Source organism: Amblyomma americanum, chromosome 9, assembly GCF_052857255.1.
Source record: "Amblyomma americanum isolate KBUSLIRL-KWMA chromosome 9, ASM5285725v1, whole genome shotgun sequence".
Lineage (NCBI taxonomy): Eukaryota > Metazoa > Arthropoda > Arachnida > Ixodida > Ixodidae > Amblyomma > Amblyomma americanum.
In genome coordinates this window covers 55,936,742-55,960,455 of record NC_135505.1, presented here as the reverse complement: position 1 = coordinate 55,960,455, position 23,714 = coordinate 55,936,742, and the positions used below count along the sequence as shown (strand labels likewise).

Genomic DNA, 23,714 nt, shown 5'->3' with positions numbered 1-23,714 from the left:
GTCATTTCTTTCTCCGATCGTGGTGGTCTTACATTTGTGCAACAATGAGTGGTGCGCCCTAGAAGAGAAAAGTGCTTTCTCTTGATCTTAAAGCGAAAATGATCAAAGAAGTAGCCGTCGGTGAGAAGAAGAAGAAAGTGGTGGACAGGTACGATATAACGCTGAGTACTCTTTCGACATTTTAAAGGCGAAGGACAACATAATGTGCGCTGTCAACGACAGTGCCCTGAGTGTGACTAGGAAGAGGCTGAAAGCGGCTATGTACGGCGACGTGGAGAAAGCCACATTCACGTGGTTTATGGAAATGCGCGCTTAGAACATGCCGCTGAGTGGCGCCATACTTCAACAGAAAGCCCTGGGCTTTGGAAAGTGTGCTTGGGTGTGACGAATTCAAGGCCAGCAGCGGGTGGCAACGTTTTAAAGAGCGCCACAGTATTATTGGCAAAGTAATTAGCGGTGAAAGTGCGGAGGCGAATGCCATTGGAGCTGCTGATTGGCTTCGGGACCGTGTTCCAGGCATTCTCGCCCGCTATGACATCGCGGACATTTATAACGCCGATGAAACGGCTTAATTCTATTGCCTTTTGCCGAAGAGGACCCTGGCCCTGAAAAATGAACGTTGCCATGGTGGCGAACAGAGCAAGCAACGTCTAACTGTGTTGCTGTGTGCAAACATGGATGGAACGGATAAACGGAAGGCTCTGGTTATCGGAGTTAGCGGAAGACCACGTTGCTTCATTGGAAGGTCGATACCCTTCAAGTGTGCCAGTCACACAAAGGCTTGGATGATACGAGCCCTGTTCAGCGACTGGCTTAAAGAGCTGGATGAGGAAATGGGGCATCAGAAGAGAAAGGTCTGCCTTATCCTGGACAACTGTTCAGCGCACCATGTTGACGTGGAGCTGTCAAACGTCGAGCTGGAATTCTTTCTCGCAAGTTACGCATCGCTAATCTAGCCATTGAATCAAGCTGTAATAAGCAGCGTAAAGTGTGCTTATAAGAAGTGCATGATCGAGAGAATTTTGCTCAACATGCGCCATAAACGGGACACCAAGATTGACATATTTATGGGTATAGAAATGCTGTCTGCGTTCTGGCAGTCTACGAGCAAGGAAACTATTGTAAACTGCGTTAGAAAGGCTGGCATAAAAGCTGCGTGCCACTCTTTGGATGTGGCAGGCAACGATGAAGCGAGCGAAGGAGATGCGCCTGCACAGTCAGATTTCGCTGATGCATGGCAGCAGCTGAGCAAGGAAGGCGGCGTTCCAGAGGATGTAAGCCTCACAGACTTCATCACCAGTGATGAATACGCTGTCACAACAGAAGAACTGGGCGACACTGCAATAATTGAAAGCATTCAAGAAAAAACTGTTGTAGAGGACGGTGACGACATCAACCAAGACACCGAGGAGGCAACGCAGATGCCTACAGCAACAGGAGTGCTCAATGCCATTGACATTTTGCGGAGCCGGCGCACAAGAGCATGAACAAGCATTGGTAGCGGTAGCCATCTATGAACGCCATATTACGCTGACGCTCATGAGCAAATGTCAGGCAAAAGTAACTGACTGTCGCAGTGGCTCTGTGGTTACGGCGCTGGACTGCTGATCCAGATGACTCGGCTGCTGCGTTTCGATGGAGGTGAAATGCAAGGCACCCGTGTACTGCGTGACGCAGCGCAGGTTAAACCCCATGTGTTTGTAATTTTCGGTGCCCTCCGCTACGCCTTGTTCTGTGAAGTTACAGTCGACAGTCAGTAAATCACAACATGCCCCTCATGCGGTGCACAAAGCCAGCCTAAACACCTGCGCTATTTTGCGGGGCCTCCTACTTGTGCGTCTCATTCCCATCAGCCCGGAAAGCATGTGATGGATCGCAGTGTTGCTTGATGCCATTAATGGATTTCCGCACTGCTCGGTTTTGTTTTCGGTAGCGGTGTGTGAATATTGAAATTTTCGAATATGAAGAAAAAAATGACTTCGAATATCGAATCGAATATTGAATATCTGATCAGCACAAAAAATAAATTCAGAAAAGGTAAACAAGCAAACATTGTTGCTCATATTTTTTTCAAAATAGTGTAACTGAAATAAACAAAACTAGACTGCCTGAGCATTGTATAAAAAAAAAAAGCATGATGTGCACAGAAATGTATACGCCTTAATTGAACAGCATAACAGTATCCAACCTGTAATGGGGTCAGGCAAAATGAAATCCATAACATGACAAGAGTGGAAACAAAAATAACGTGAAGGCTAGTAAAACCTTTTTAATTAGTTCAAAGAACCTACAGAAATGCCCAGGGTATTCGAAGATAGATTTATAAAATGCCCCGCGGCCCCGAGAAAAAAAAAAACTACCAACAATGCGGTAGTCTTATGAGGCGGCTCTATCGCGCAAACACCTGTAAGCCCTTGACGAGCCACCGGTTTTATTGGGCTGGAAGAACAACACAAATGCAAGCAAGGGGCCGAGGAACACAGACTGGCGTCGGAATGGCGAGACTGCCTTTAAAAAAGAAAAAAAAATGACCAGCGACACGTCAGTCAGCGTCTGAAAGTGGCAAGTGGCACGGTGCTGAGATTGGACTACTGGCGAATGCACGGGCCGACAGTTGCCATTGCCACGGGCGAGTGGCGAAGCTCTGAAACCAAAACTACGCGGCCAGGTTATTTTTTTTTTACCTAGTGACAGGGGTCCTTCAGATGTTGTCACACCTGCCGTTACGCCCACTTATGAGGTGCATGGTTTACAGTGCACCATGCAATAGGCGGGATTTTTACAGGATCGCTTGCCCTGTTGCGACAGCTCGACCCGCCTCACGCAAAATTCCGCAAGTAGGCTTTCCCGCATAGCGTAGTTGATCAGAACAAGATGGCGGTGGTCACGCTCAGAGAGTCAAGGTGGCAGAACGAATGCCATGAGTGTGGGCATTAATTAGATAACATATTACGGAAGGATAAAAAATAAATGCGCTTTCGCGTTGCAAATGTTAGAAGCGGGTCGTCCCCCAACTTGCACGCAGCACGTGTGATATGTGGGAAAGCCCACTTGCGGAATTGCGCACAAGGTGAAGCCTAGCGGCATCGAAATGCGATCGGTCCACGCGATGAACGATGGAGAAGAGAGAGAACAGGGCCTTTATATTGTTTTCCTGGAACTTTAAACTCTATATTCAGATAATTTGCCCAGATATTGCGCTTTTGCAACAAAGACATTTATGAAGGTCGGCACGGTATACGATCGCTGCCGAGTATTCGGGAATTTTCGAATATTCACGAATATCATTTCTCGAATACGAATATGAACCGAAGATGAAACATATTCGATTCGTATTCGAAATTTCGAATATTCGCACACCCCTAGTTTTCGGTGATGGCGCACACTTCGTGGCACGTCTTCGCAGCAACACTCGAAGCTCGCTTTAATTTTCGAGTGGCGGCATTTATCTCTATCTTTCAGTCAAGGTTTCGAGATACCCACAATTCGCTGAGAAAATACTGTAAGGTAATGGGTAACAAAATGCATGGCGCCGCTTGGAGCAGCTCGGCTCTACAGAAAATTTCATCTAACGCAATATCTTGAGTAGTGCGACTTCGAGGTAACGAAGCTTGACTGAGCTACTCTTGCTGCTCTTTTTGCTTGTCGTTTCTTCTAAAATCAGTTGTAATATTGTCACGAAAGCACGTGAGCAAAATAAAACAAAACAACGAATGTTGTTTGAATGCCCAATTTCATTAGCAGCACTGATAGACAAAAACCTCGATACAACGAAGTTAGCGGTATAATGAAGTTTTCCCCGAAAAGTGCTGCTTCGTTATATCGAGGCTCAACTGTATTATGAATTATTGGCTGCATCGAACTATTCGTGAATATTTCTAATAAACGTTTCCTATTTTTACTTTATATATCGAACGCGGTTGGCCATGAAACTTATATGTCGAACTCCCAAGCGCCAAAGTGTGCCCATTCAATTGGCAGTCGACAGGCTTCACCGCACTACACAATTGACTGATGTGGTAGTGTGCTAAGCGTTTATGCCAAGGTTTGAGCTTTTATCTCGCACTTGCTAATAGCGGCGTGGAACATATGGTGGCGTCCGACAGTCAGCATGCGTTCACTCCTCTTGCAACGCTAACAGCGCCCTGGAAGAAGCGGCGCTGATGATTGTAGGTTTGCAGTAACCTTCCTGCACTCACGTTGGCTGTCACGAAGCTGGTAAAAATGACAGTAGCTTTCGCTTTGATGCACCGCTTTCCACAGGACATGGTTGTGATGCGGAAAAGCCGCCCTATCCGGCACATGACCTGCCGTCGCTGCGCACTTGTGGTGCTGTGCAGAGAAGCTAACCTGACTGACGTTCGGCTTTTTGTGGCTTCCAGAATCACCATGAGCACCTTCGAAACATTTTATAACCTAGGAAAAGGTCCTCTTTGGTTCTTTAGTAAGGATCACCTGAGCTGCCATCCCTTCAACATATAAATTGCGCTGCCATTGCTTGCATTTCTGGCTAAATTTTATGTATAGAAATATTTTGCCATTTTTACCTGCTCACTATAACGATATTTGAAGGTCTGTATCAGCCATGTTCAGGGCCAAGATAAGAGTGGATTAAGAACAAGTATGCAGGCAACAGTAGTTGGAAGTGCACACACAGTGCAGTCATGTCCAGGAAAAAGCAAACAATACAATTGTTTAAGGCGGAAAGCTGGGCTAGTTGGTGTTTAGATAGAGGGAGCAGAGCACTAGCGCTAAACGACAGGAACAAAGGGAGAGACAACAACACGAACGCTAGACACCAGTTGACATTATTCTCAGAAAACCATGCGTTTACATAGGCAACGATGACGTGCCTAAAAAGTATCAACAACCAAACCGCATGTGCGGCGGCACCTTCCATTCAATAGGTTCACTTCCTTGGCAGAAAGATTAACATTCGATCTGCTCACGCATGAGTGCCTTTCCATATGTACAGTTGAACCTCTATGTAACGAACCTCTATGTAACGAATTCCTGGATTTTACGAAATTTTTCAATTCCCCAGCACATCCCCCATTGAAGCCCATGTATAGGCGACCTCCATGTAACGAACTCGTTGCGGCAGTTGACCTTGATGTAACGAATCCGTAGCTCTGATCATCGAGCTGTATCTTGTAATGTTTTGCCCGAAATTTGACCGGGCAGTGCGCAACTTTAATGAATATTGTTTAAGTAAGTTTTTATATTAAAAGGTAAAGTAGACCGCGAGCAGAACGCTTGCAATCGCAGCAAACAAGCAGACCTCAGTGATGATGATGATGTTGAGCGCCGCTATCGCCGCTCCGTGGCAAGCGTAGCAACTTTTAAGCTTTCATTTTGTAGCTTGACACTAGGTGGCACTACTATGACAAATTTTTCGTGGTGTTGCGGCGCAGTTATGGTAAGCCTTCTTCGTCAGCGTGTTGACGTGTGTGTGTTGGTGTGTGTTTACGGTGTCGGTTCGTTACGATGAGTTCTGCTGTGAGGAAACGCAAAGTTTTGTTGCTTGAAGATAAGCTCTCGATTTTGAATGCGGTTACCGCCGGCGAAAAAAAGAAGGATGTCGCTGCCCGCTTCAATATACCAGCCAGCTCCCTGTCAACCATTCTTGCTGCAGAACAAAGCATCCGCAGTGCGATGGAGTCGGGCACAAGCGCCCAGAAGAAAAGACTGAAGACGTCGACGTATGCTGATGTGGACAACGCCGTGTTTGCATGGTTTTTGGACAGACGAGCACAAAACGTGCCCATAAGTGGCGCGATTTTGCAGCAGAAAGCCATAGATTTTGCTTGTATCCTGGGCCACGACGACTTCAAAGCGAGTAACAGCTGGCTACAAGGATTTAAAAGCCGGCACGGTGTCGTCGGAAAAGTGGTATCTGGCGAGTCTGCCTCCGCAGACAGCGATGCTGCTGCCTCGTGGGTGGCCAAGAAGCTTCCCGGCATTTTCAGCCACTATGAAGCTGCCGACATTTATAATGCTGATGAGACGGCCCTGTTTTTTTAAATGTTACCGAGCCGCACGTTTTCACTGAAAGGAGAAGACTGCCGCGGTGGAAAGCAAATTAAACTCCGCGTGACGGTTTTGCTTTGCGCCAACACTGATGCCAGTGACAAGCGAATCCTGTTTGTTATTTTCCGCAATGCCCGATCCGGATGTTTTAAAGGAACAGGGCGGATGCCAATAAAATATGTGGCAAACTCCAAAGCTTGGATGTCGCGGGCAATTTTTTACGACTGGCTGAAGGAGCTCAACCAAGATGTCAAGCGACAAGTTCGCAGCATTTGTTTGCTGCTTGACAACTGCTCCGCGCACCATGTGGAAGGCCTACAGCTTTCTAAGGTCGAGCTGCAGCATTTGCCACCTAACTGCACTTCTCTGGTACAGCCCTTAGACAAATGGGTTATTAACAGCTTTAAATGCTGTTACCGGCGTTGATTGATACAGAAGATGCTCCTGGACATCCGCCTTGAATGGCCAACAAAAGTGGATATCTACCAAGTAATCGAAATGCTTGCTGCGTCGTGGCAAGAGGTCGGATCACAAGTGATCACCAATTGCTTCGCCAAGGCTCAGGTAAATAAGGCCATTCAAGCTACAGTCACTGAAGACGAACCTTCAAGCCCACCCGAGGTCGCAGAAGCGTGGGATGAACTACGCATGAACGGTGGGGTGCCCGACGGTGTCGAGCTGTGCAACTTTTTGTTCGTGGACAACGGCGCCGTGGCTACGGAAGAGATGACTGATGCGGCACTTGTCGAAACCGTTAAAGATAGCCTTGAAGGTGACGGTTCGTCAGAGCCTGATACGTTTTGTGCTGTTCCCACCGCGAGGGAACTGATGGACGCGGTGGACGTTCTGCGCCATTTCGTCGGCTCGCAGGACGATGAAGCAGCCATGGATGCCTTAGTTTCCTTGGAGCGCCGAGTAGTGGCTTCGATCGGGCAAAAACAGCAAGCGAAAATTACGCAGTTTTTCTCTATTAAATAAATTCTTTGAATGGCGAGTTCACTTGAATTGATATCTGTCGAATTTTTATTTCGTTTTGGCATAATCCTTACCAGTCTTAACCCAAAACTGCATGTAACGAAAACCTGGATATAACGAAAAATTGCGAACTTTTTTCAATTTCGTTATATCCAGGTTTGACTGTATAAGAACAGCTTCCAGTATCTCGCTCTTTCTGGTTCACATTTACAGAAATTACATGTGTCTGCTCATAAAAGGGGGTACATTCTTTTTCAACCTGATTTACGCCGTATGCAATGTGCCACCGAGTGTCCAGATCCTGATATTGCTGCTACAACTGTCTTGTGCTCCATAAGCCGAACGTTGATATATCGGCCAAACTGGCTGATGCAACATTTTACCTTAGAAACCATCTTACCTTAGATCTAGTATTTAAGTTTGGTGCCCTTGTTATGAAATTTCACTGGTGAACTTGATAACAGTTGTAGCCTACAGTTTCTGGATGTTCATTTTATTCTTACGTAACTTACACGTTTGTTACATATATCAGCCGAGGTCCAAAAAAAGCAATTTCGTTTTAGCTCACTCCAAGTTTTTGAGAAGAGGCATTGGTAAGGCACGCTTTGTTGCTGCTCTCTATAAGTCCTGCTCGTACAAGGTGCTTGAAGCTGTTCAAAGCAGGTTTTCTTACGGAACTGGGGGCATTGGTGGCTGAGAGCCTGATAAACAAGATACAAACTAAGGAATGGACACAGATGACTGATTGACAAGCTCATGAGCGGGCTACATGTGCGGCACTGCCCTATGTTCACCAGTTCACGCATCACCTTAAAAAGCTGATGATGAAAGGCAACATCAGAGTTATGCTTACTGCACCAAACAAACTCAGCGAACTCTGTAAAGTTATTAATGACGCCACCAACAGAAAACTGCCCTGCCCCATAAAACATGGAAAGCCGCACATAGCCTGCACGAAGTGGTCATCAACGGAATTTCGCTATGTGGAAAATGTTAACATGAGCCAAACTGGCCAATGTATCGACATTTGGCCTATGGAGCACAAGACTCTTGTAAAGGCAATATCAGGATGGCACATTGCATACGATGTAAACAGGTTAATGAAGAATGTGCCCCCTTTTATGAGCAGACGTGTAATTTCTGTAAATGCGGACCAGAAAGAGTGAGAGAACGTGCGGTTTGGTTGTTGATACTTTTTAATCACGTGATCATTGCCTATGTAAATGCAAGGTTTTCTGAGAATAAAATCAGTTGATGGTCTAGCGTTTGTGCTGTCTTCTCTCCCTTTCTCCCTGTCATTTAGCGCTGCTACTACCTCCTCCCTATCAGTGCAGTTATAACAGGTCTTGGGCCATCTGCTGGACCAGCACCGTACATTGCGAGAAGGAGTTTCGGTGGTTGACGCATCATGGCGCTACAATTGCACTTTTATTCAGCTCGTGCGGGCACGTTCTGTCCACAACTTCTGTTCACAGCGCCTGTCCACAGCTTCCAGGGACGTCACTCGTGAGCCAAGAAATGCTTTTGCTGTAATAATTCTAGAAATGGAGAATTCCTCACGGCTGTCTATGCATATGACATGACTGAGCAGCTCATTGCAATGCCACATTTTTTTAGCAAAGGAAGAATATTTAATCCAATCCTTTTTCTCCACTGCATGCTTTGGTGTTACTCAGGAAAGGGATTCTTTTAGTATATACAGTTGAGTCCACTTATAACAATGTTCAAGTGCCACAAAAATTCCATTGTTATAACCGATAATTGTTATACAGTTGAACCTCGATATAACGAAGTCCAATTTGCAGCCGAAAATTTCGTTAAATCGCGAGTTTCGTTTAGTCGAGGTTCGCATGTTTCAGCAGTCTAAATAAGGATGCAGGTTCTTGGAACACTCCTGGCATATGGCACCTTGTAGATAGCAAAATTACAAAGACAACCAATAAACCCCGGAACTAATAACAACCAAGAGCGTGATGCCCGATAGCCAGCGGGTACGAACGGATTTTTCCCCATTACGCGTACGGTGAAGAGCAGGTCTGCAGCAAGCGCCACGCCTAGTGCTCATAGCTGCCACTAGATGTGGCCATCGGTACCATCATCATCATGATTTGTTATCACTAAAAAAATAAAATTTCCTTTCACCAAGACATGGCAACCCGTGGCACAAAGAAAAAAAAATTATGCACATACCAGAGCTCTCAACTTGAATATTCTTTAGAAGAAAATTGGAAGTAGTATTAACTTGGTGGATCCATGAGGCCACCACTTACCATTAGAGTGCTTAATGCTCACAGCCATCGGGTGATACCGCGCTCAGTAAAGAAATGGCGACGTTGATTCAAGAACGCTGGAATATGTATTTAGCTTCCCACACAGCAATTCTATGCAACTCAGGGGGAAGCGAAGAACTCTGTCAGCTTCATCTGCCGCTTTTTAATAAGCGTCGGGGTTATAAGGCGCTCGTAGGTTGACAGGGCTGCCAAGGCTTGCTCTTGCGAGTGCGCGCCCGCATACGTGCGTAAGACATCCAGCGCATCCATGACTTGCTTCGGTGTAGCTATGCTGCTTGCCGCCTGGAGTTCTTCGTCCGAATCGTCGTCCTGCATTTCTGTATCTGTGACGCTCTGGATTATTGCGTCATTGTCCAGCTCTTCAGTTGTCACAGCGCAAGCATCGCTGAAGACAAAGTCCTCGAGTGTCACGTTGCTTGGAGCACCTCCCTGGTCGCAGAGCAGCTGCCACGAGTCAACGACATCTGTTGTGTACGCCATACTTTCGTCACCGTTATTTGCTCTACACTCCGCTTCTTCATTCACAGAAACGCTCTCGTTCAATCCCGCCTTCCTGAAGCACTTGGCTACGATGTCCCTATTTGTTGCCTCCCAGGACCGCGAAAGCATCTCCAAGGCCATGAACACGTCGATTTTCGTGTCTCTGCGGAGCTCGATGTTCAGCAGAAGCCTTTGAATGACCCCGCTTGCAATATGCACACTTGACACTGTTTATTATTCCCTGGTCGAGTGGTTGTATCAGGGAGGTGCAGTTGGCAGGGAAATATTCAAGCCCAATGTTGGTAAGTGCACAATCTCGAACGTGATGCGCTGAGCAATTGTCCAGAAGGAGGCAAATGTTTCGACTCCTTTTGCGCATTTCAGCATCCAGATCCTTCAGCCATTTGCTGAATAAATCCCTTGTCATCCACGCCTTTGTGTATGCGGCGTACTTGACTGGCATGCTCCTTTTTCCGCTGAAGCAACACGGCTTCTCGCTTGTGCCAATTACGAATGGCACACGCTTATCGCTGCCGTCCATGTTCACGCACAACAGAACAGTGAGACGCTGTTTACTATGTTTTCCACTATGGCACTTTTCATTTCTCAAAGCCGACGTCTTCCTTGGCAACAACCGGTAGAAAAATGCGGTCTCGTCGGCATTATATATGTCGGAGACGTTGTAATGTGATAGAATGTCGGGAACACGATCACGCAACCAGTCCGCTGCTCCAATTAAGTTCGCCTCGGCTGATTCTCCGCTGGCCACCTTCCCAACAATACTATCCCGTTCCTTCAATCGTTGCAGCCACCCGCTGCTGGCTTTGAAGTCGTTGTGTTCAACGATACAAGCAAAGTTAAGGGCCTTTTGTTGAAGAATGGCCCCGCTCAACGGCATGTTTTTTGCGCGCATATTGAGCAACCATGAGAAAAGAGGTTTTTCGAGGTCGACGTAAGCTGCTTCCTTTATCTTCTTTCTTTTTTGCCCTGAACCACCAGCACTGACGGCACTCATGATACTGTCCTTCAGTTTCAAAATTGTTGAAAGCGAACTCGATGAAATTCCATGCCTTTCAGCAACAGCCGCCTTCTTTTCGCCGCTCATCAGTTCGGTGATAATTTTGGCCTTCACATCAAGGCTCAAAACTTTTCTCTTGCAAGGTGCACCACTCATCGTGAATAGGACGACGACCTAGGCCCAACGAGATCAAATAACCAACTGAGAAAACGTGCCCACCTTTGTTCGTAAACCTACTTCCGGTTGGCGCTTTCCCATTCCAACAGGCCGGTGACGTCATAGCGTGACGTGTTCCGGAACTTCTGACGCACTCCGGCTAGCACTACAGGAGTGCGTCCGCTGCGGGTTTCATACGTACACGATAGATGGTGCAGCGGCACGTTCTGCTCCACGTATTGAAGCACGCCAGGAAAATTTGAGCATTAAAGGGCGCATGCAAATCGCTGTATGCCCGGCTAAAGTTTTCGTCTGCCTGTCAAGGAGGCTGCTGGTACGTGCGTGCGATGCGCGAGGACTTCGTTAAATCAGAAGTACAGTATATTATGACCTCGTTAAATTGCGAAAAAAAATACATAGATTTCAATGGGGCAGAGAGTGGGAAAAATAAAAAGTGCACTATTTCGAGAATTTCGTTAAATTGAGGTTCGTTATATCGAAGTTCGACTGTAAACGGGTTGCACGAAAAAAAGCATAACAACTGCAAAGAGGGGTCACGGACGGCAAGTGACATGCGAGCTCCGCCGAGGCATCGTTTTGATGGCACTGAAAGGGAAAGGTTCTTTGCAAAAATGAAGTCCCGCAGGGACTCGATCATTCTTGAGGCCTCCTGATGAAACAGCGGGGATTCCTAGATTTTCCAATTACGAAGGCGGGGGGGGGGGCACTTGTCACTGCCGTCCATATTCGCACAGAGGAAAACGGTCACCCGCAATTTGCTCTGCTTGCCGCCCTTACAGGGATCGCCTTTGAGTGCATGCGTCTTTGGCGGAAGCATTTGGAAGAATAGCCTGGTCTCGTCACCATTGTACAAGTCCCGGTCTGCATATGTTTCGCAGATGTACGGCAGTGTCTCTTCCAACCACTTCCGTCTAGCGTCGACATCGAGTGACCCTGCCTCGCCCACGACTGCCTTGTAGACGGTTCCGTGCCTCTCCTTGAAGCACTGAATCCAGCCACCACCAGGCTGAAAATCGGTGTTTTGAAGGAGATACGCAAAGTGCTTCGCCTTCTCCGCTAAAATCAGGCCACTAATTGGCAAGTTCATAGCACGTGCGCTAAGGAACCACTGATACAGTGCCTCCTCCACGTCTTTGTAGGCACCGTGCCGAATCCTCTCCCGGCCGTCCTCCATAGCATGGCCAGCACTAGCATGGCATTCGTTTTCAGTCATCTTGAGCGCGTTGCGGATAATGGTTGAAACCGTCGGCTGTGACAGGCCGTACTTGCATACTAAGTTGCACACTTTTTCACCACCTTGGTGCTCCCTCAAAATGTTCCGCTTCGTTTCCAAAGATATTGCCGCTCGCTTTCTCTTCTGCGGCAGTTGATCCGGTAGAGCCACGCTGGCCGCGCTTCCTGAAGGAGAATCGTCCATTGTTGAACTCTGGGGAGGAATCCGATGGGCTTGCAGAACCAGCAGGACCGAGGCCGGTGATGGCAGATGATAAAAACCACGCTGGTAACGCACGTGCTTTGACACTGTACGCTGCCCTCGGAACATGTGCAGCTCGTGAAGCAGGAGCCAAAGAAAGTGGGAAAGATGGGGCAGTCCACGCTGAAATGCCGTGACGCGTTTTCAACGGGCGGCGCACCCTCAGAATGGACTGCTCCCCGCGCGGATACAAAAGCAACAAAAGGAAGCGCCTCCTTAACCTCTCCACCTCTGCCCAGAGGAAAGTGCCCGTCTTTTCTCCTCCTCCGAGTCATACAAGCTTCTCCGGCTCACCCCATGCGCTCACCCCATGTGCCTCGCCTCGTATGCGTCATCACGTGATCTTTTCGCAGCCGCTGTGGCCGCTGTGCGGCCGGCTCCGCATACGCGCGCGCGTTTTTTGCGCCGTAAGCGTAGTTTGGCTGGCGTAGTAGCTGCGTTTGCGAGTTTTTTTTCTTTGAGGGTTGGCTCCAAATGACTACATTTAATTGTTATAACCGACAATCTAGTATGATAGCATTGTTATAAGCGGTTTATTTTACCATAGAACACATTGCAAAGGTGACGGTGCTGCGGCTGTCATTGCTATATCCGATATATTGTTAAAAGCGGTGTTGTTATAAGTGGGTTTGACTGTATTGGTCTATGTCAATGAGGACCAAGTAATTTACCATGGAGTAGAATAGATTTTGTCTCTTCTTTCATCATACAATTGGCTGGTAAATGCTGTGGCGACTCTGGTCAAACCATCTCTAACAGCATAGCTCATGGCCCTGGAAACGGGATTTATGGCATGCGCTATATTGCATAAAATAATAAAATGGCATACAAGTGGTGCACTAACCAGCTATTGTGCCCCTCATTTGACCGTGTATGTTTGCAATGTCGCTTCTGGTTTGGACAGATGTTTGTCATACAGAGCCGTTGTTTGCAGTCTCTAGGCTGGGATTTTCTGCATTTGGAGACGCTTTCAAAATTGACTGCCATCCAGCACATTTGCTTAGAGCAGGGTACCTCCATCTTTTCAACACTGGGAACCCTAACGGCTTTCAAGAGGAGCCCCAGGTACTGCCGTCTCTTCCTACCCAACAGTTGTGAAATTCAGCATGCACAGGCCCTCAGAAAATGCCAAAATTCAATTAACTTTTTCAGGTGGCATTTTTCGTTTTCATTGGAAACAATTATTTTTCCGCCTAAATGGTATATTCAGGCCTCAGGAAATAGAATTTGCTAGTTATCCAGAGAGAAGAGCAGCGGGTAAGTTTTTACAAGGGCGTGCAAAATTCTGTACAAAGTCAAGTTGGCAAAAAATAGTGATTGAAATGACCGAATCTGGCAATTAGGTGCACGAGAACTCGTCGAATCACTCTGTGGAATCACTGTCAGGTGCCAGTGAGCTGGCTGCTGCGCACCTGACGCATCTTGACCAACCAGCGTGTGTGCAGTGGCGGTGCGCTACAGTAGCGGTAGCCGCACAGGCTTTGCTAAAAGTCTGTAATGTTTGTGCCAAAGCTAGCGTCCTCGTTTCTTTTGCTGCCCACTTCATCCCTTGGCTCACGGCACCGTTCTGTAGCCAGTCACCCCCCCTCTCGTGAGCATCCTGTGACACTCTCTCAACACATGCTCCACACATGTGCACCAGGCTGTCCGTAAAGGATATGGTCTTTGCAATTCGCAGACATGTACTTGTTGCCTACACTCTCGCTGGCTGCAATCGCCTCAGATATCACATCGGTCAACGTGCATGCATTTCTTCAGTGGGGTAGTCTAGGCGTAGCACAGATTACACCGCTACTTTCTACTCTAGGAACTGAGGCAAGCTGTCACTTGCAAGTGTCTTTATTTTGAAGTGAAAAAATATGAGCACTTTGAATTGCAGTGTTTCGATCGAACCAAAAGAAAAAAATTTTACAAACTGCAGCACATGTAGGCATCCTAGTTTGCTGGGAAGAGGAGGATCATTTTCTCCATCTCTGACTGCAAAACTGTGACTGTTAAATACTGGGGAGCTTCTACTGAATATTGCACTTGTGCTTTTCCATCTTTAAAAGTCAATTTACGCTTGTGCCTAGCTCTCTGTCCTGTTGTGTCCCGGTGTGTGCACAGCATGTCTGAATGACAAATACCTGCGTATGCAGTTTGTAAGGGCAGGTATAGCGTTCGTGCAGTGACTGAATTATTAACGCAATTGCATTAAGGGTCCCGTTCTGGTGACTGTCAAGAAACTCGGGATTGGTTGAGAGGGTTATGACGTCACAACCACATGAACTTCATGCATTCATTCATTTTTTATTAGCAGAATTTCTTTCAAAATACAAAACAGTTGCTGAACCCATTGCCATTGGCTAGTAAAGGCTCCAATGATGATATATGATACTCATTCTAACACAGCAGAAGAGGAAAGTAATTAACAAATACAAAAAATAATTCTTGATGCACGCAGCATAGGTAATGCGATAATATTCAGTCACAATTCCATTTAAACATCACAATAGTTTTGAAAAAGGTATTTCTTTAGAGCTGACCTAAAGTTATAGGCTTGCTTGATGTGTACTGGCGAAGAATTCCAGACCGGGGCTCCGTTAAATTCTATGAGCCTTTTCCCGTGCACATTATGAGATGGAGGCAGGTTAAAGGAGCCATGCCCTGGTCATTCTTCATATATGTCACGGATCTCTCCGGAGAACACTCGGACCGAAAGAATGGACTAGGCAACGGGTGTACCCACACAAACGCACATTTAATACACCCTACGTGGCACACACACTACAATATAAAACTAACAAAACTAACACAAAACACAAAGACTATAAATACACACGACCCGGGCACACTGCTACTAGCGTCTACTACTAGTGTTCTACTATTAGCGGTCGGCGTTCGTGCTCACGGTTGGTTCGGTGTGGCTGCGGCGTTGTGTGGATCCCGTAGCTGGCGTCGAGGCTGCGTTCGGCGTGCTTGGGCTGGCGTCGCTGGCGGTGTTCGACGTGCTCGGGCTGGCATCGCTGGCTGCGTCGTACAAGCTCCCGGTCCAAGCGCCCGTGGAGGTGATGCCGGTGTTGTTGGCGTTGGGGGCACCACCCGGATGGGTGGCAACAGCGCTGGAGACACCCCTGGCCGTAGCTGGTGGTAGCGTCCTCTGTTGAGAACCCCGGAAAGGGCTCAGGCACGGCAGGAAGTCCACGATGCGATGTCTTAGATCGCGAGCTCACCGGAGCAGTAGCCGGCGTCGCTCTCTTCCAGCCGATGTGTCCCTGACCCGCCGGAGCCTCCGCTTCTCTGCTGTTCCCCCTCGGGCCTCATTCTCACTCGCCCTTTTATAGCCTCGGTGTTAGTCCACGTATGCCTTGTCGTCGTCTTCTTCTCTTCTCCACCAATCATCTCTCTCCACCTCACCGAATGCTTCTCCACCAATCAAATCCCTCCACCTCACCGAATGCTTCTTCTTCCTCTTCTTTATTCTTTGGTTAATTCGCGTCGTCTTCTTCACACCTTTTTTCTTTAAAATTTAATTTAGGCTCCTTAATATATGTGACAATATAGCAGTTTTGTGCCTCAGTAACTAATACAAGAGATTATGATTCAATTTCCGAAATTTGGCTGCCCTGGACGCGATGTATATGTATTCCAAAAAATGCGATCGAAATGGAGACCGGAAGACTCCTCCCACCGGCAGCGACCACCATATTGAATGCTGTCGTGATGTCACTAGGGCATGCACGGAGCAATGTCGTCTGCTCTCGTTGCTGCAATATGTGCAGCAAGGTCTCATTCCGCCCTGTACTTTCGCGGGCAGTTGAAGTAGCAGTCGTCCCCCATATATGAGTGACTGGAGCCGCAAAAGCGATCATAACAGTAATGCAGTTTTTCTTCGGTATAGGTAGGGTCCGGTCACACTATAGGTCAATGCGACGGCGATCGATGGTCGGTGGGCTAATCGGTATGCAAATGCCGTTGCTGACGCACTGGTCTGTCACACTAGACCAACGGCGACGCCAGCCCTATCAACGATCGCGTATCGTAGTAATGTTAGAGTCAGCTTAGTGGGAACCAGAAGAGAGTGGTAGGGGACTAGTTGGTATGACATTTAAAACTAATTGGACCTCATGCTAGCCACGGCGACATACGCGATGTGCGTGCACCAGCGAAGGTGTGCTTTCAATCGGTGCCTGTGCTTAGAACCGATCGTCGAAGCAAGCGACACGGGCAGAAAACGCCGCACGATGGTGCCGCTCGTTGCTCGCCGTTGTCACCTGGACCTGTGCGGCCAACCGAAAGCTCCGCCAGGTGAGGCGACGGCCGGAAAAACTGCACTTGTGTACATTATCCATATCGAAAAAAGCGAAACGAGCGGCGACATATCATATCTTCACACTTTCTTACTAATCTGTGAGGAACTTTTGCCATATTCTTGAATTTCGGTCGAAGGAGCACCGGCTCCTTTCCTGACCCTAGCGAGTACACAGGATTCGTGTGTGTGATTTCGGCGATTGCAGAGAGCGAATTCGCAAGTTTTAGCGCCTGCAAATAGCTGTCAAGCGTAGTTTTGGCTACAGTGCTCTCAAAGCGATGACTACCTACATTGCAGGACGCGAGTGCAATTAGGGGGAAGTGCAGATATGTGACCCGGTCTGCATAGCATGTGCAGAAGGCAGCCGGCAGCAGCCGTCGGCGTCGACTATGCACAACAAATCTGGTTGTTTTCATTGATTCAAGTAATGTCAGAACTCATTTTTAGCTAAAGCGATCTAAAATTAAATTTTGGTGACATAAGAGAAACCAGATACAATTAGCGGGAAGCGCCGCTATCCTACGCGAAGTGTTTCCCAAGCAGGCGATATATAGCATCATCGGCGCTTATTGCAGTGTTATCGTGGTGTGTAAATGAGTAAAAGTGCGATTTGTGAGCAAGAGTGCGTAATATTTAAGATAAGGGTAACCCACCTAGCGTTTTATGCCACGCAAACGAGCAGTACTGTTTGCGCACAGCCATGTAAACAACCTCAGCGCGGGGCTGCAGTTGTCGTAATTGTCGCACTCCTGGGGCACAATGCGCACACACAGCAAAATGCTGTACTATTATTTCGAAGCACTCTTTTAGACGGCGGCGACTATTCATATCGGTGCGGGCAGTGAAAGCATTCGAGTCGTGTAGGGTTTTGCAAGCGGCTTAGTTCCTGCAAAAGGGTTCTACGAGCCGAAGGGAATGTATGTTCGACTTACAAATGCACACATGCAGCAGGGAAGTCGCCTCATTCGGCACTTTTCGCTGCTCCTTTAGTGCCTCAAGGTTACTCTAGTGCTACCTTGTGATCATTTGAGTTTAATTATCGAGTCGATAAATAGCGGACAAGGAATTGGTAGCCAGCTACAAAACGCCGCGGCTTTCACGGCGCACATTGGCGAAGGCATGCACGGCACGTGCCGCTTTTCGCATATGGGATCCCTTGACTGCTCAAAAGAGGCCACACTCATAACATACGAACAGCATGCTTCTAAGCGTAAATAATATAACGGGGGTGCATCGATTTCTGTTTCCTCAACAATCGGAAAGTGGGCACTATGAGCAAGTCCGCTTTCCCAAGGATCACTCGGCTCGCATACTAAGTTGAAGGCTTCCCGAAAGAGAACACGGAAAATGCATTTTATTTCGCTAGGCTAAAAGAAAAAACTCTTCGAGCGACCACTGTCTACGGTGTGCATGCAAGCACCTCAGCACCTCGCAGCAGACGATGCGTGGCGTGTATGCGCTCATGACGTCAGCAATGAGAGGTTGCCAGACCAGCAAGCAGTTCGCAAAAGAAACGAAAAAAATTCTTTTTAAAAATATTTACCGCACAGAATCAACTGAAAATTTGGGGAATTGTGATTTAACGTGTTGAGAATTAAAGGCGATAAGTAAGGTATGCAGCAAAATAGGCTGTCATGTCCCCTTTAAAATTATGATTAGTTACAGCTCTTGTATTTAGTAATGGGAGTTTAAACAAAGCTATGGAAAGAGGATCATTGGTCTCTGTGTATAGATTCTGTGTATAGTTTGTGCAATTTTTAATTCATATAATGCATTGAGCGGCAACACATGGACAGAATTATACTGGGATCTACTGGATTGACCGCGACTTGTAATAATTCGCAATGCATGTTTTTGCAGACAAATTACAGGTTTGAGATAAGTTGTGAAAGTGGCACCCCAAGACTCAGTGCAGTAAGAGAGGTGACTACGAAAGAAGGAAACGTAAAGCTTGCGTGTAATGGGATATACGAAACATTCACGAGCTTCAAGTAGAACATAGCATGCGTATGCGAGCGTCGAACAAAGGTGTTTAATCTGTGTTTTCCAGTGCATGTCTGATTCAGATAAAATGCCTAACTATTTGTAAGAGCCAACTTGTTTTAGTTTTGTGCTGCGTAATGATATGTGCAGTTTCTCTGTATTCAGTTGCTTTTTTCTGGATTGAAAAACTGTATATTTAGTCTCACCGAGATTAAGAGTTAATTGATTGGACATGAACCACGTAAAAAACTTTGTCTAGCTCTGCATTTATTTTATCCTGTACTTCTTCCAAATTCTCTCCTGTGAATACAAGAGCGGTATCGTCAGCATACATTAAAAGTTGTGAATACTTGAGGATTGCAGGAAAATCATTTACATACAGTGAGAATAGCATGGGCCCAAGAACCAATCCTTGTGGCACTCCAACTAATACGGTTTGTGAAGCAGATGTATATTAATTTTTAATTGCTGTATGCTGCTTGCAGTCGCTATGATAGCTTTTGAGTAAGTTCAGGAACTTACCCCTGAATCCATAATTGCTAACTTTGTTGAGTAATATCTTGTGGTTAACTCTGTCAAAGGCCTTTTTTATATCAATATATACACTGATAGCAATTCTGTTCTCGTGGAGAGCTGCATTTAGCATTTGTGTTAGGTTGAAAACCGCAGAGGGAGTAGATTTGTGAGGTCTGAAACCATGTTGGTGGGGGCTAAGCATATTGTATTTGGATATAAATTTGTTTATACGTATACTGAGTATTTCTTTGAAAACTGTATAGTAAATGTATAATTTATATTGGTCTATAACTTGATGGATGACAGCAATCTCCTTCCATAAAAACTGGAATGACCTTTGCTATTTTTAATTCAGCAGGATATATTTCGCTTTCAAGAGAGTGAGTAAGTAGATAAAGAAGAGGATCAGCTAATACAGGCAAACCCCGCTACAACGAATGTCGCATCAACAAAATGTTCGCTTCAACGAAATATTTCCAATTCCCCGTCAGCTCGCCATAGAAAGTAATGGAACAAATTTTTCATCACAACGAACCATTTTTAAGGCGTCTTTCCGCTTCAACGAAATTTGTGCTATGCGAAGCTGCGTTTGGATATCTATCTTACAATAAAACAAGCATATCACCGCCTATCTGTGTACTTCCGTAGGTCCACGCTGCTTTGTTTCACTAAACTTTTGCTGGAACCAATTGATCCACTCATTCAAACGCACATGAAGACCGCCGTTGCTTGGTGGTGATGACAATCGGACTGTTTTTTTTCACTCGTCCTTGTGCGCTGCTATCGACGCCAGCATGCCAACTTTGTCTAGGAAGCGGGAGTTCCTTTCTTTCGAGGAGCTGAGTGATGAAGCCATAATTGAGGGCGTTCGCCACAGCAATGAATCATCGGATGATGACAGCGACGCTGAGGATTTAGCACCACCATCTGCACTAAGAGTGATGGAAGCATTTGATGTGGTCTGCAGATTTATTGGTGCTTACGATGATGATGTCGCGATGCAACTGCTCATCGAATGCGAAATCACACCGTGGCACTCGGGACAAAAAAAAAAAAAGAAGCAGAAGCTGATCGCCTTCTTCGGAAATAAATGATGTTTTGGGACTATGTTGTCCAACCTGACAGTGTTTTTGGGCTGTTTTCGCTTCAACGAAATTCTTCACACGCCCCGTCAGTTTCGTTGTTGCGAGGTTCAACTGTATATCAATATTATCCTTAATTGATTTAACAGGAATTTGATCAAGGCAGCTTCTTAACTCTTTAACTACTGTTGTTATTTCTTCTATTTTTACATCATATTATTACAAAACTATTCACAACTGTTTTGATTGAGGGCATAGGACCAGTAACTGGAGGTAGCTGAGTTGCTAGATGCAGTCCAATATTTATAAGATAGTAATTAAACTCTAGCAGTTTCTTGATCAATTAAACCAAGTAATATACGCTGCTCTGAACGAAGTCCTATTGCATCTCTTACTATGTTCCAGGTTTTATTCATGTTGCCATTAGCATTTGAAATCAGAGAGGAATAATATTCTCGTTTTCTTTTGCGTCGCAAAGATACTGACAGGTTCCGAAAGCGCTTAAACTGACTTAAAAAATAATGGTTAGTTTTAGCCTGTTTCCATTTGTGATGCCATTTTTATTTCTCTTTCAGTATGTCTAGAATGTCGTTAGTGGTCCATGGGCATATAGGAGCGTTATATTTACCCGATGTAATCACTGTGAAACACTGCGAAATGGCATCCTGAACTGTTGCAAAGAAATTTCCACATTCCTTGTTTATGTCACTATTATATCCAACGGAGAAGTCTGTTTGCTGCAGGATCGCACGTAGTAATCGATAGTCAATCTTTTTTTGTGATTCACGACGTAGATAGTTCAAACACACCACAGCAATCATGCAGAACAACAGTGATGATGTTAATACACAATTCCTCGTTAGTCTACAGGGTCGTGTGTCATTGCGCCACCATTATGCAGTGCCTCTGAAGAAAAAAAAAGCAAATGTATGGAAAAGAAAAATGGTTGAGCCAGGTCTCCAACATTGCCCCTTGGGTCGTGAGCCATGTATGCTACCCCTCAACGACTGAACAACGTTCGTTCGACTTGATTACTCGTGGCTAACGTCGTTGTAACCAAAGGTGATCAAGTCTTGGTTATCCTCGTGCCTTGGCTACCCTTGTGGTAAAATATATATAGGAAATAAAGAACTGTGTCCATGTCTGCAGAGTGATATGCAAAGAGGGCCCCATGCCTTGTAGCTTATAGCATAAGCTCTTTAAAGCTTGTAGCTTTTTTTTGCCATTGTGCCACTATATTTGACCACATGTGTTGGCTGCCTCGCAGAGTGCTCTGCTGTGGGACATGTAAGATATCTAAGTAAATAATCTACAAAATCTATGGGCAGCCTTGGTTGTCTAGAGCCTGATGTTGGTGGGGGGATAATATGCAGGATCAACCTGGGGGGCAAAGCACTGACGAACCACCTGAAGGACATCATCTCCTACCGGCAGCTGCACGTCATGGACGAGACGTACGTCATGAACCAGGTCAAGGAGGACGCCTGCTTCGTCTCTACCACCTTCAATGAGCACATGGCCACCTCCCGGTGGGTATGACTTCCGCACATAGTCTGCACGCAGCTGGAGTGTGGCTTGCATGTTTGTTTTGGGTTTGTCAGGGATAACTGGTGCTGAGCAAGTTTCTATGTTGCAGTGGGAATCACCAGCTGCAAACCTGGCACAAGGAAGGAGAATAGAAGGTGGCACTGAATTACAACTAAATTTGTTGATTACATGAAAGCAACGTTAGTGGGGAACCCAAGTAAAAGAGTTGTATGATAGTCTTGTTTTGCGCACTCAGCAAAAGTACCCTTTATCAGTCATAGCAGTGGCAAGCAAGCTGGTAAAGAAAAGCTGTTGTTGCATAGTTCATGAAGTAGGTTACCATAAGTACATTCTCTTGGGTTTCCCTTAAGTCTTGCTTCTGTGTTGTGTAAAAATTCAGTTGTAAGGCAGCATTGGCTACTACATTTCTTCCTTGTGCTGTGTTTGCAGCTGACGATTCCCGCTTCTGCTGGTGTGTGTGGATGCAGGAACTGTACCTATTTCTCTGAGCTTTATTATGAGAGGGGAGTCGGGCGCATTACAATGACAGCTGCGGGGATTTTTTTGGAGGAATCAGCTTCACTGACGACATTACGTTGCAGTATTTTAAAACAAAACACCTCCTCCTGGCCTATGAGAGTTTTATCCTGTTGCTGCCCAAGTGGTGTTCATAGAAGCCAACAGATGGCACCACTATGTCTGTGCATACCTAGCAGAAACATTGCTCTTGGCTGCCTGAGTTGAACTGCAGAGCGCATAGAGTGCCTTTTATGTTAGAAAATTGACTAGACAGTTACCCTTGCGGTAGTTGGAATTTTAACGACAACTCAAGTGGCGATGCTGAATGCCACTGCCATATGGAGTGTTTTGTAGCTCTGGGATAGCTGTAGGATGCCTTCTGCATTCATGCTACTGCACTCCCATTAGCACCATGGGTGAGGTCTAGTGGACGCATCATGATGTCACAAGTGTTGGGATCGTGTTCAAACCGATCAGTGGTTTTGCATTCTGGTAACTCATCATGGCATGTTGTCATGATGTGATGTGTGATGATGCCTCTCCATTCTGACAAATCAGCATGGCGCATTATCTTTGCTACATGATAAACGATTACTCGGCGGTCTGTACTCAATAAAGAATTTAGTTGTTAGTCCAGCCGTTGTCCTGTGTTGTTCTCTCCTGGTGTGTTCGTCTTTTTTGGCTGGTATTTTCTTCTTTAACATGATAAACCCCATTCTGTGCATTTAGCGTGACATACGTTGCAACTGTAGTAGAACCTTGGTGTTATGTTTTCCACTGGACCATAGCCAAAGAAACTTACTAAGCCGAGAAACATAGCTGGGCTGGGGAGAGCACTTGAAAAAAACATGCATCATTGTCTGCCGCTTTTCTTTCTTTATTAGCTCTAGCTAGGACTTCTCTGTAATTTGCTAGGTTTTGCGGTTCTCACTAGCATTCGCGTGCACTGAATGTCCTAAACGGCCTGCGATGGCTGCCCGTCTGTCTGCCTGAGCAGCCGTTGGTGGAAGGAAGGCAGCAATGAAGGGGGAGGAAGTGCGGGGGCTTATGTGCAATCTTGTGCTGCTTTCGCGGTGGCTGCTTCAGTCCTGTATCCTCGTCTATCGGAACCTAGAAATTGTGTTATTAAGCTGCCGGCTACAGTGGCGCCACTTTGTGTTCAGACTTCAAAGCTCTTATGTCATTCATTACCACAGCAGTGGCCTAGTAGATGAGCATCCGCCTCGCATTCAGGAGGTGCGGGGTTTGATCCCCAGTGCCTCCGGGTACCCACCGGTGAAACAATGGGCAGAAGCTTTCCGCTGGCCTGGTGCTCTGCTTATTTAGGGTGAAATGCTTGGGAAATCGTTCT

At 46.4% G+C, this 23,714-nt stretch overlaps 1 protein-coding gene across 1 annotated transcript in view; it reads left to right on the top strand.

Annotated features, from left to right (window-relative positions):
- The window catches only part of Arp6 (Actin-related protein 6), an 81,513-nt gene that overhangs the window by 18,129 nt on the left and 39,670 nt on the right, over positions 1–23,714 (top strand). The window contains exon 6 of the mRNA XM_077636593.1: positions 21,691–21,846. Coding sequence (XP_077492719.1) covers positions 21,691–21,846 — 156 coding nt within the window. The remainder of the gene's footprint in view (positions 1–21,690; positions 21,847–23,714) is intronic.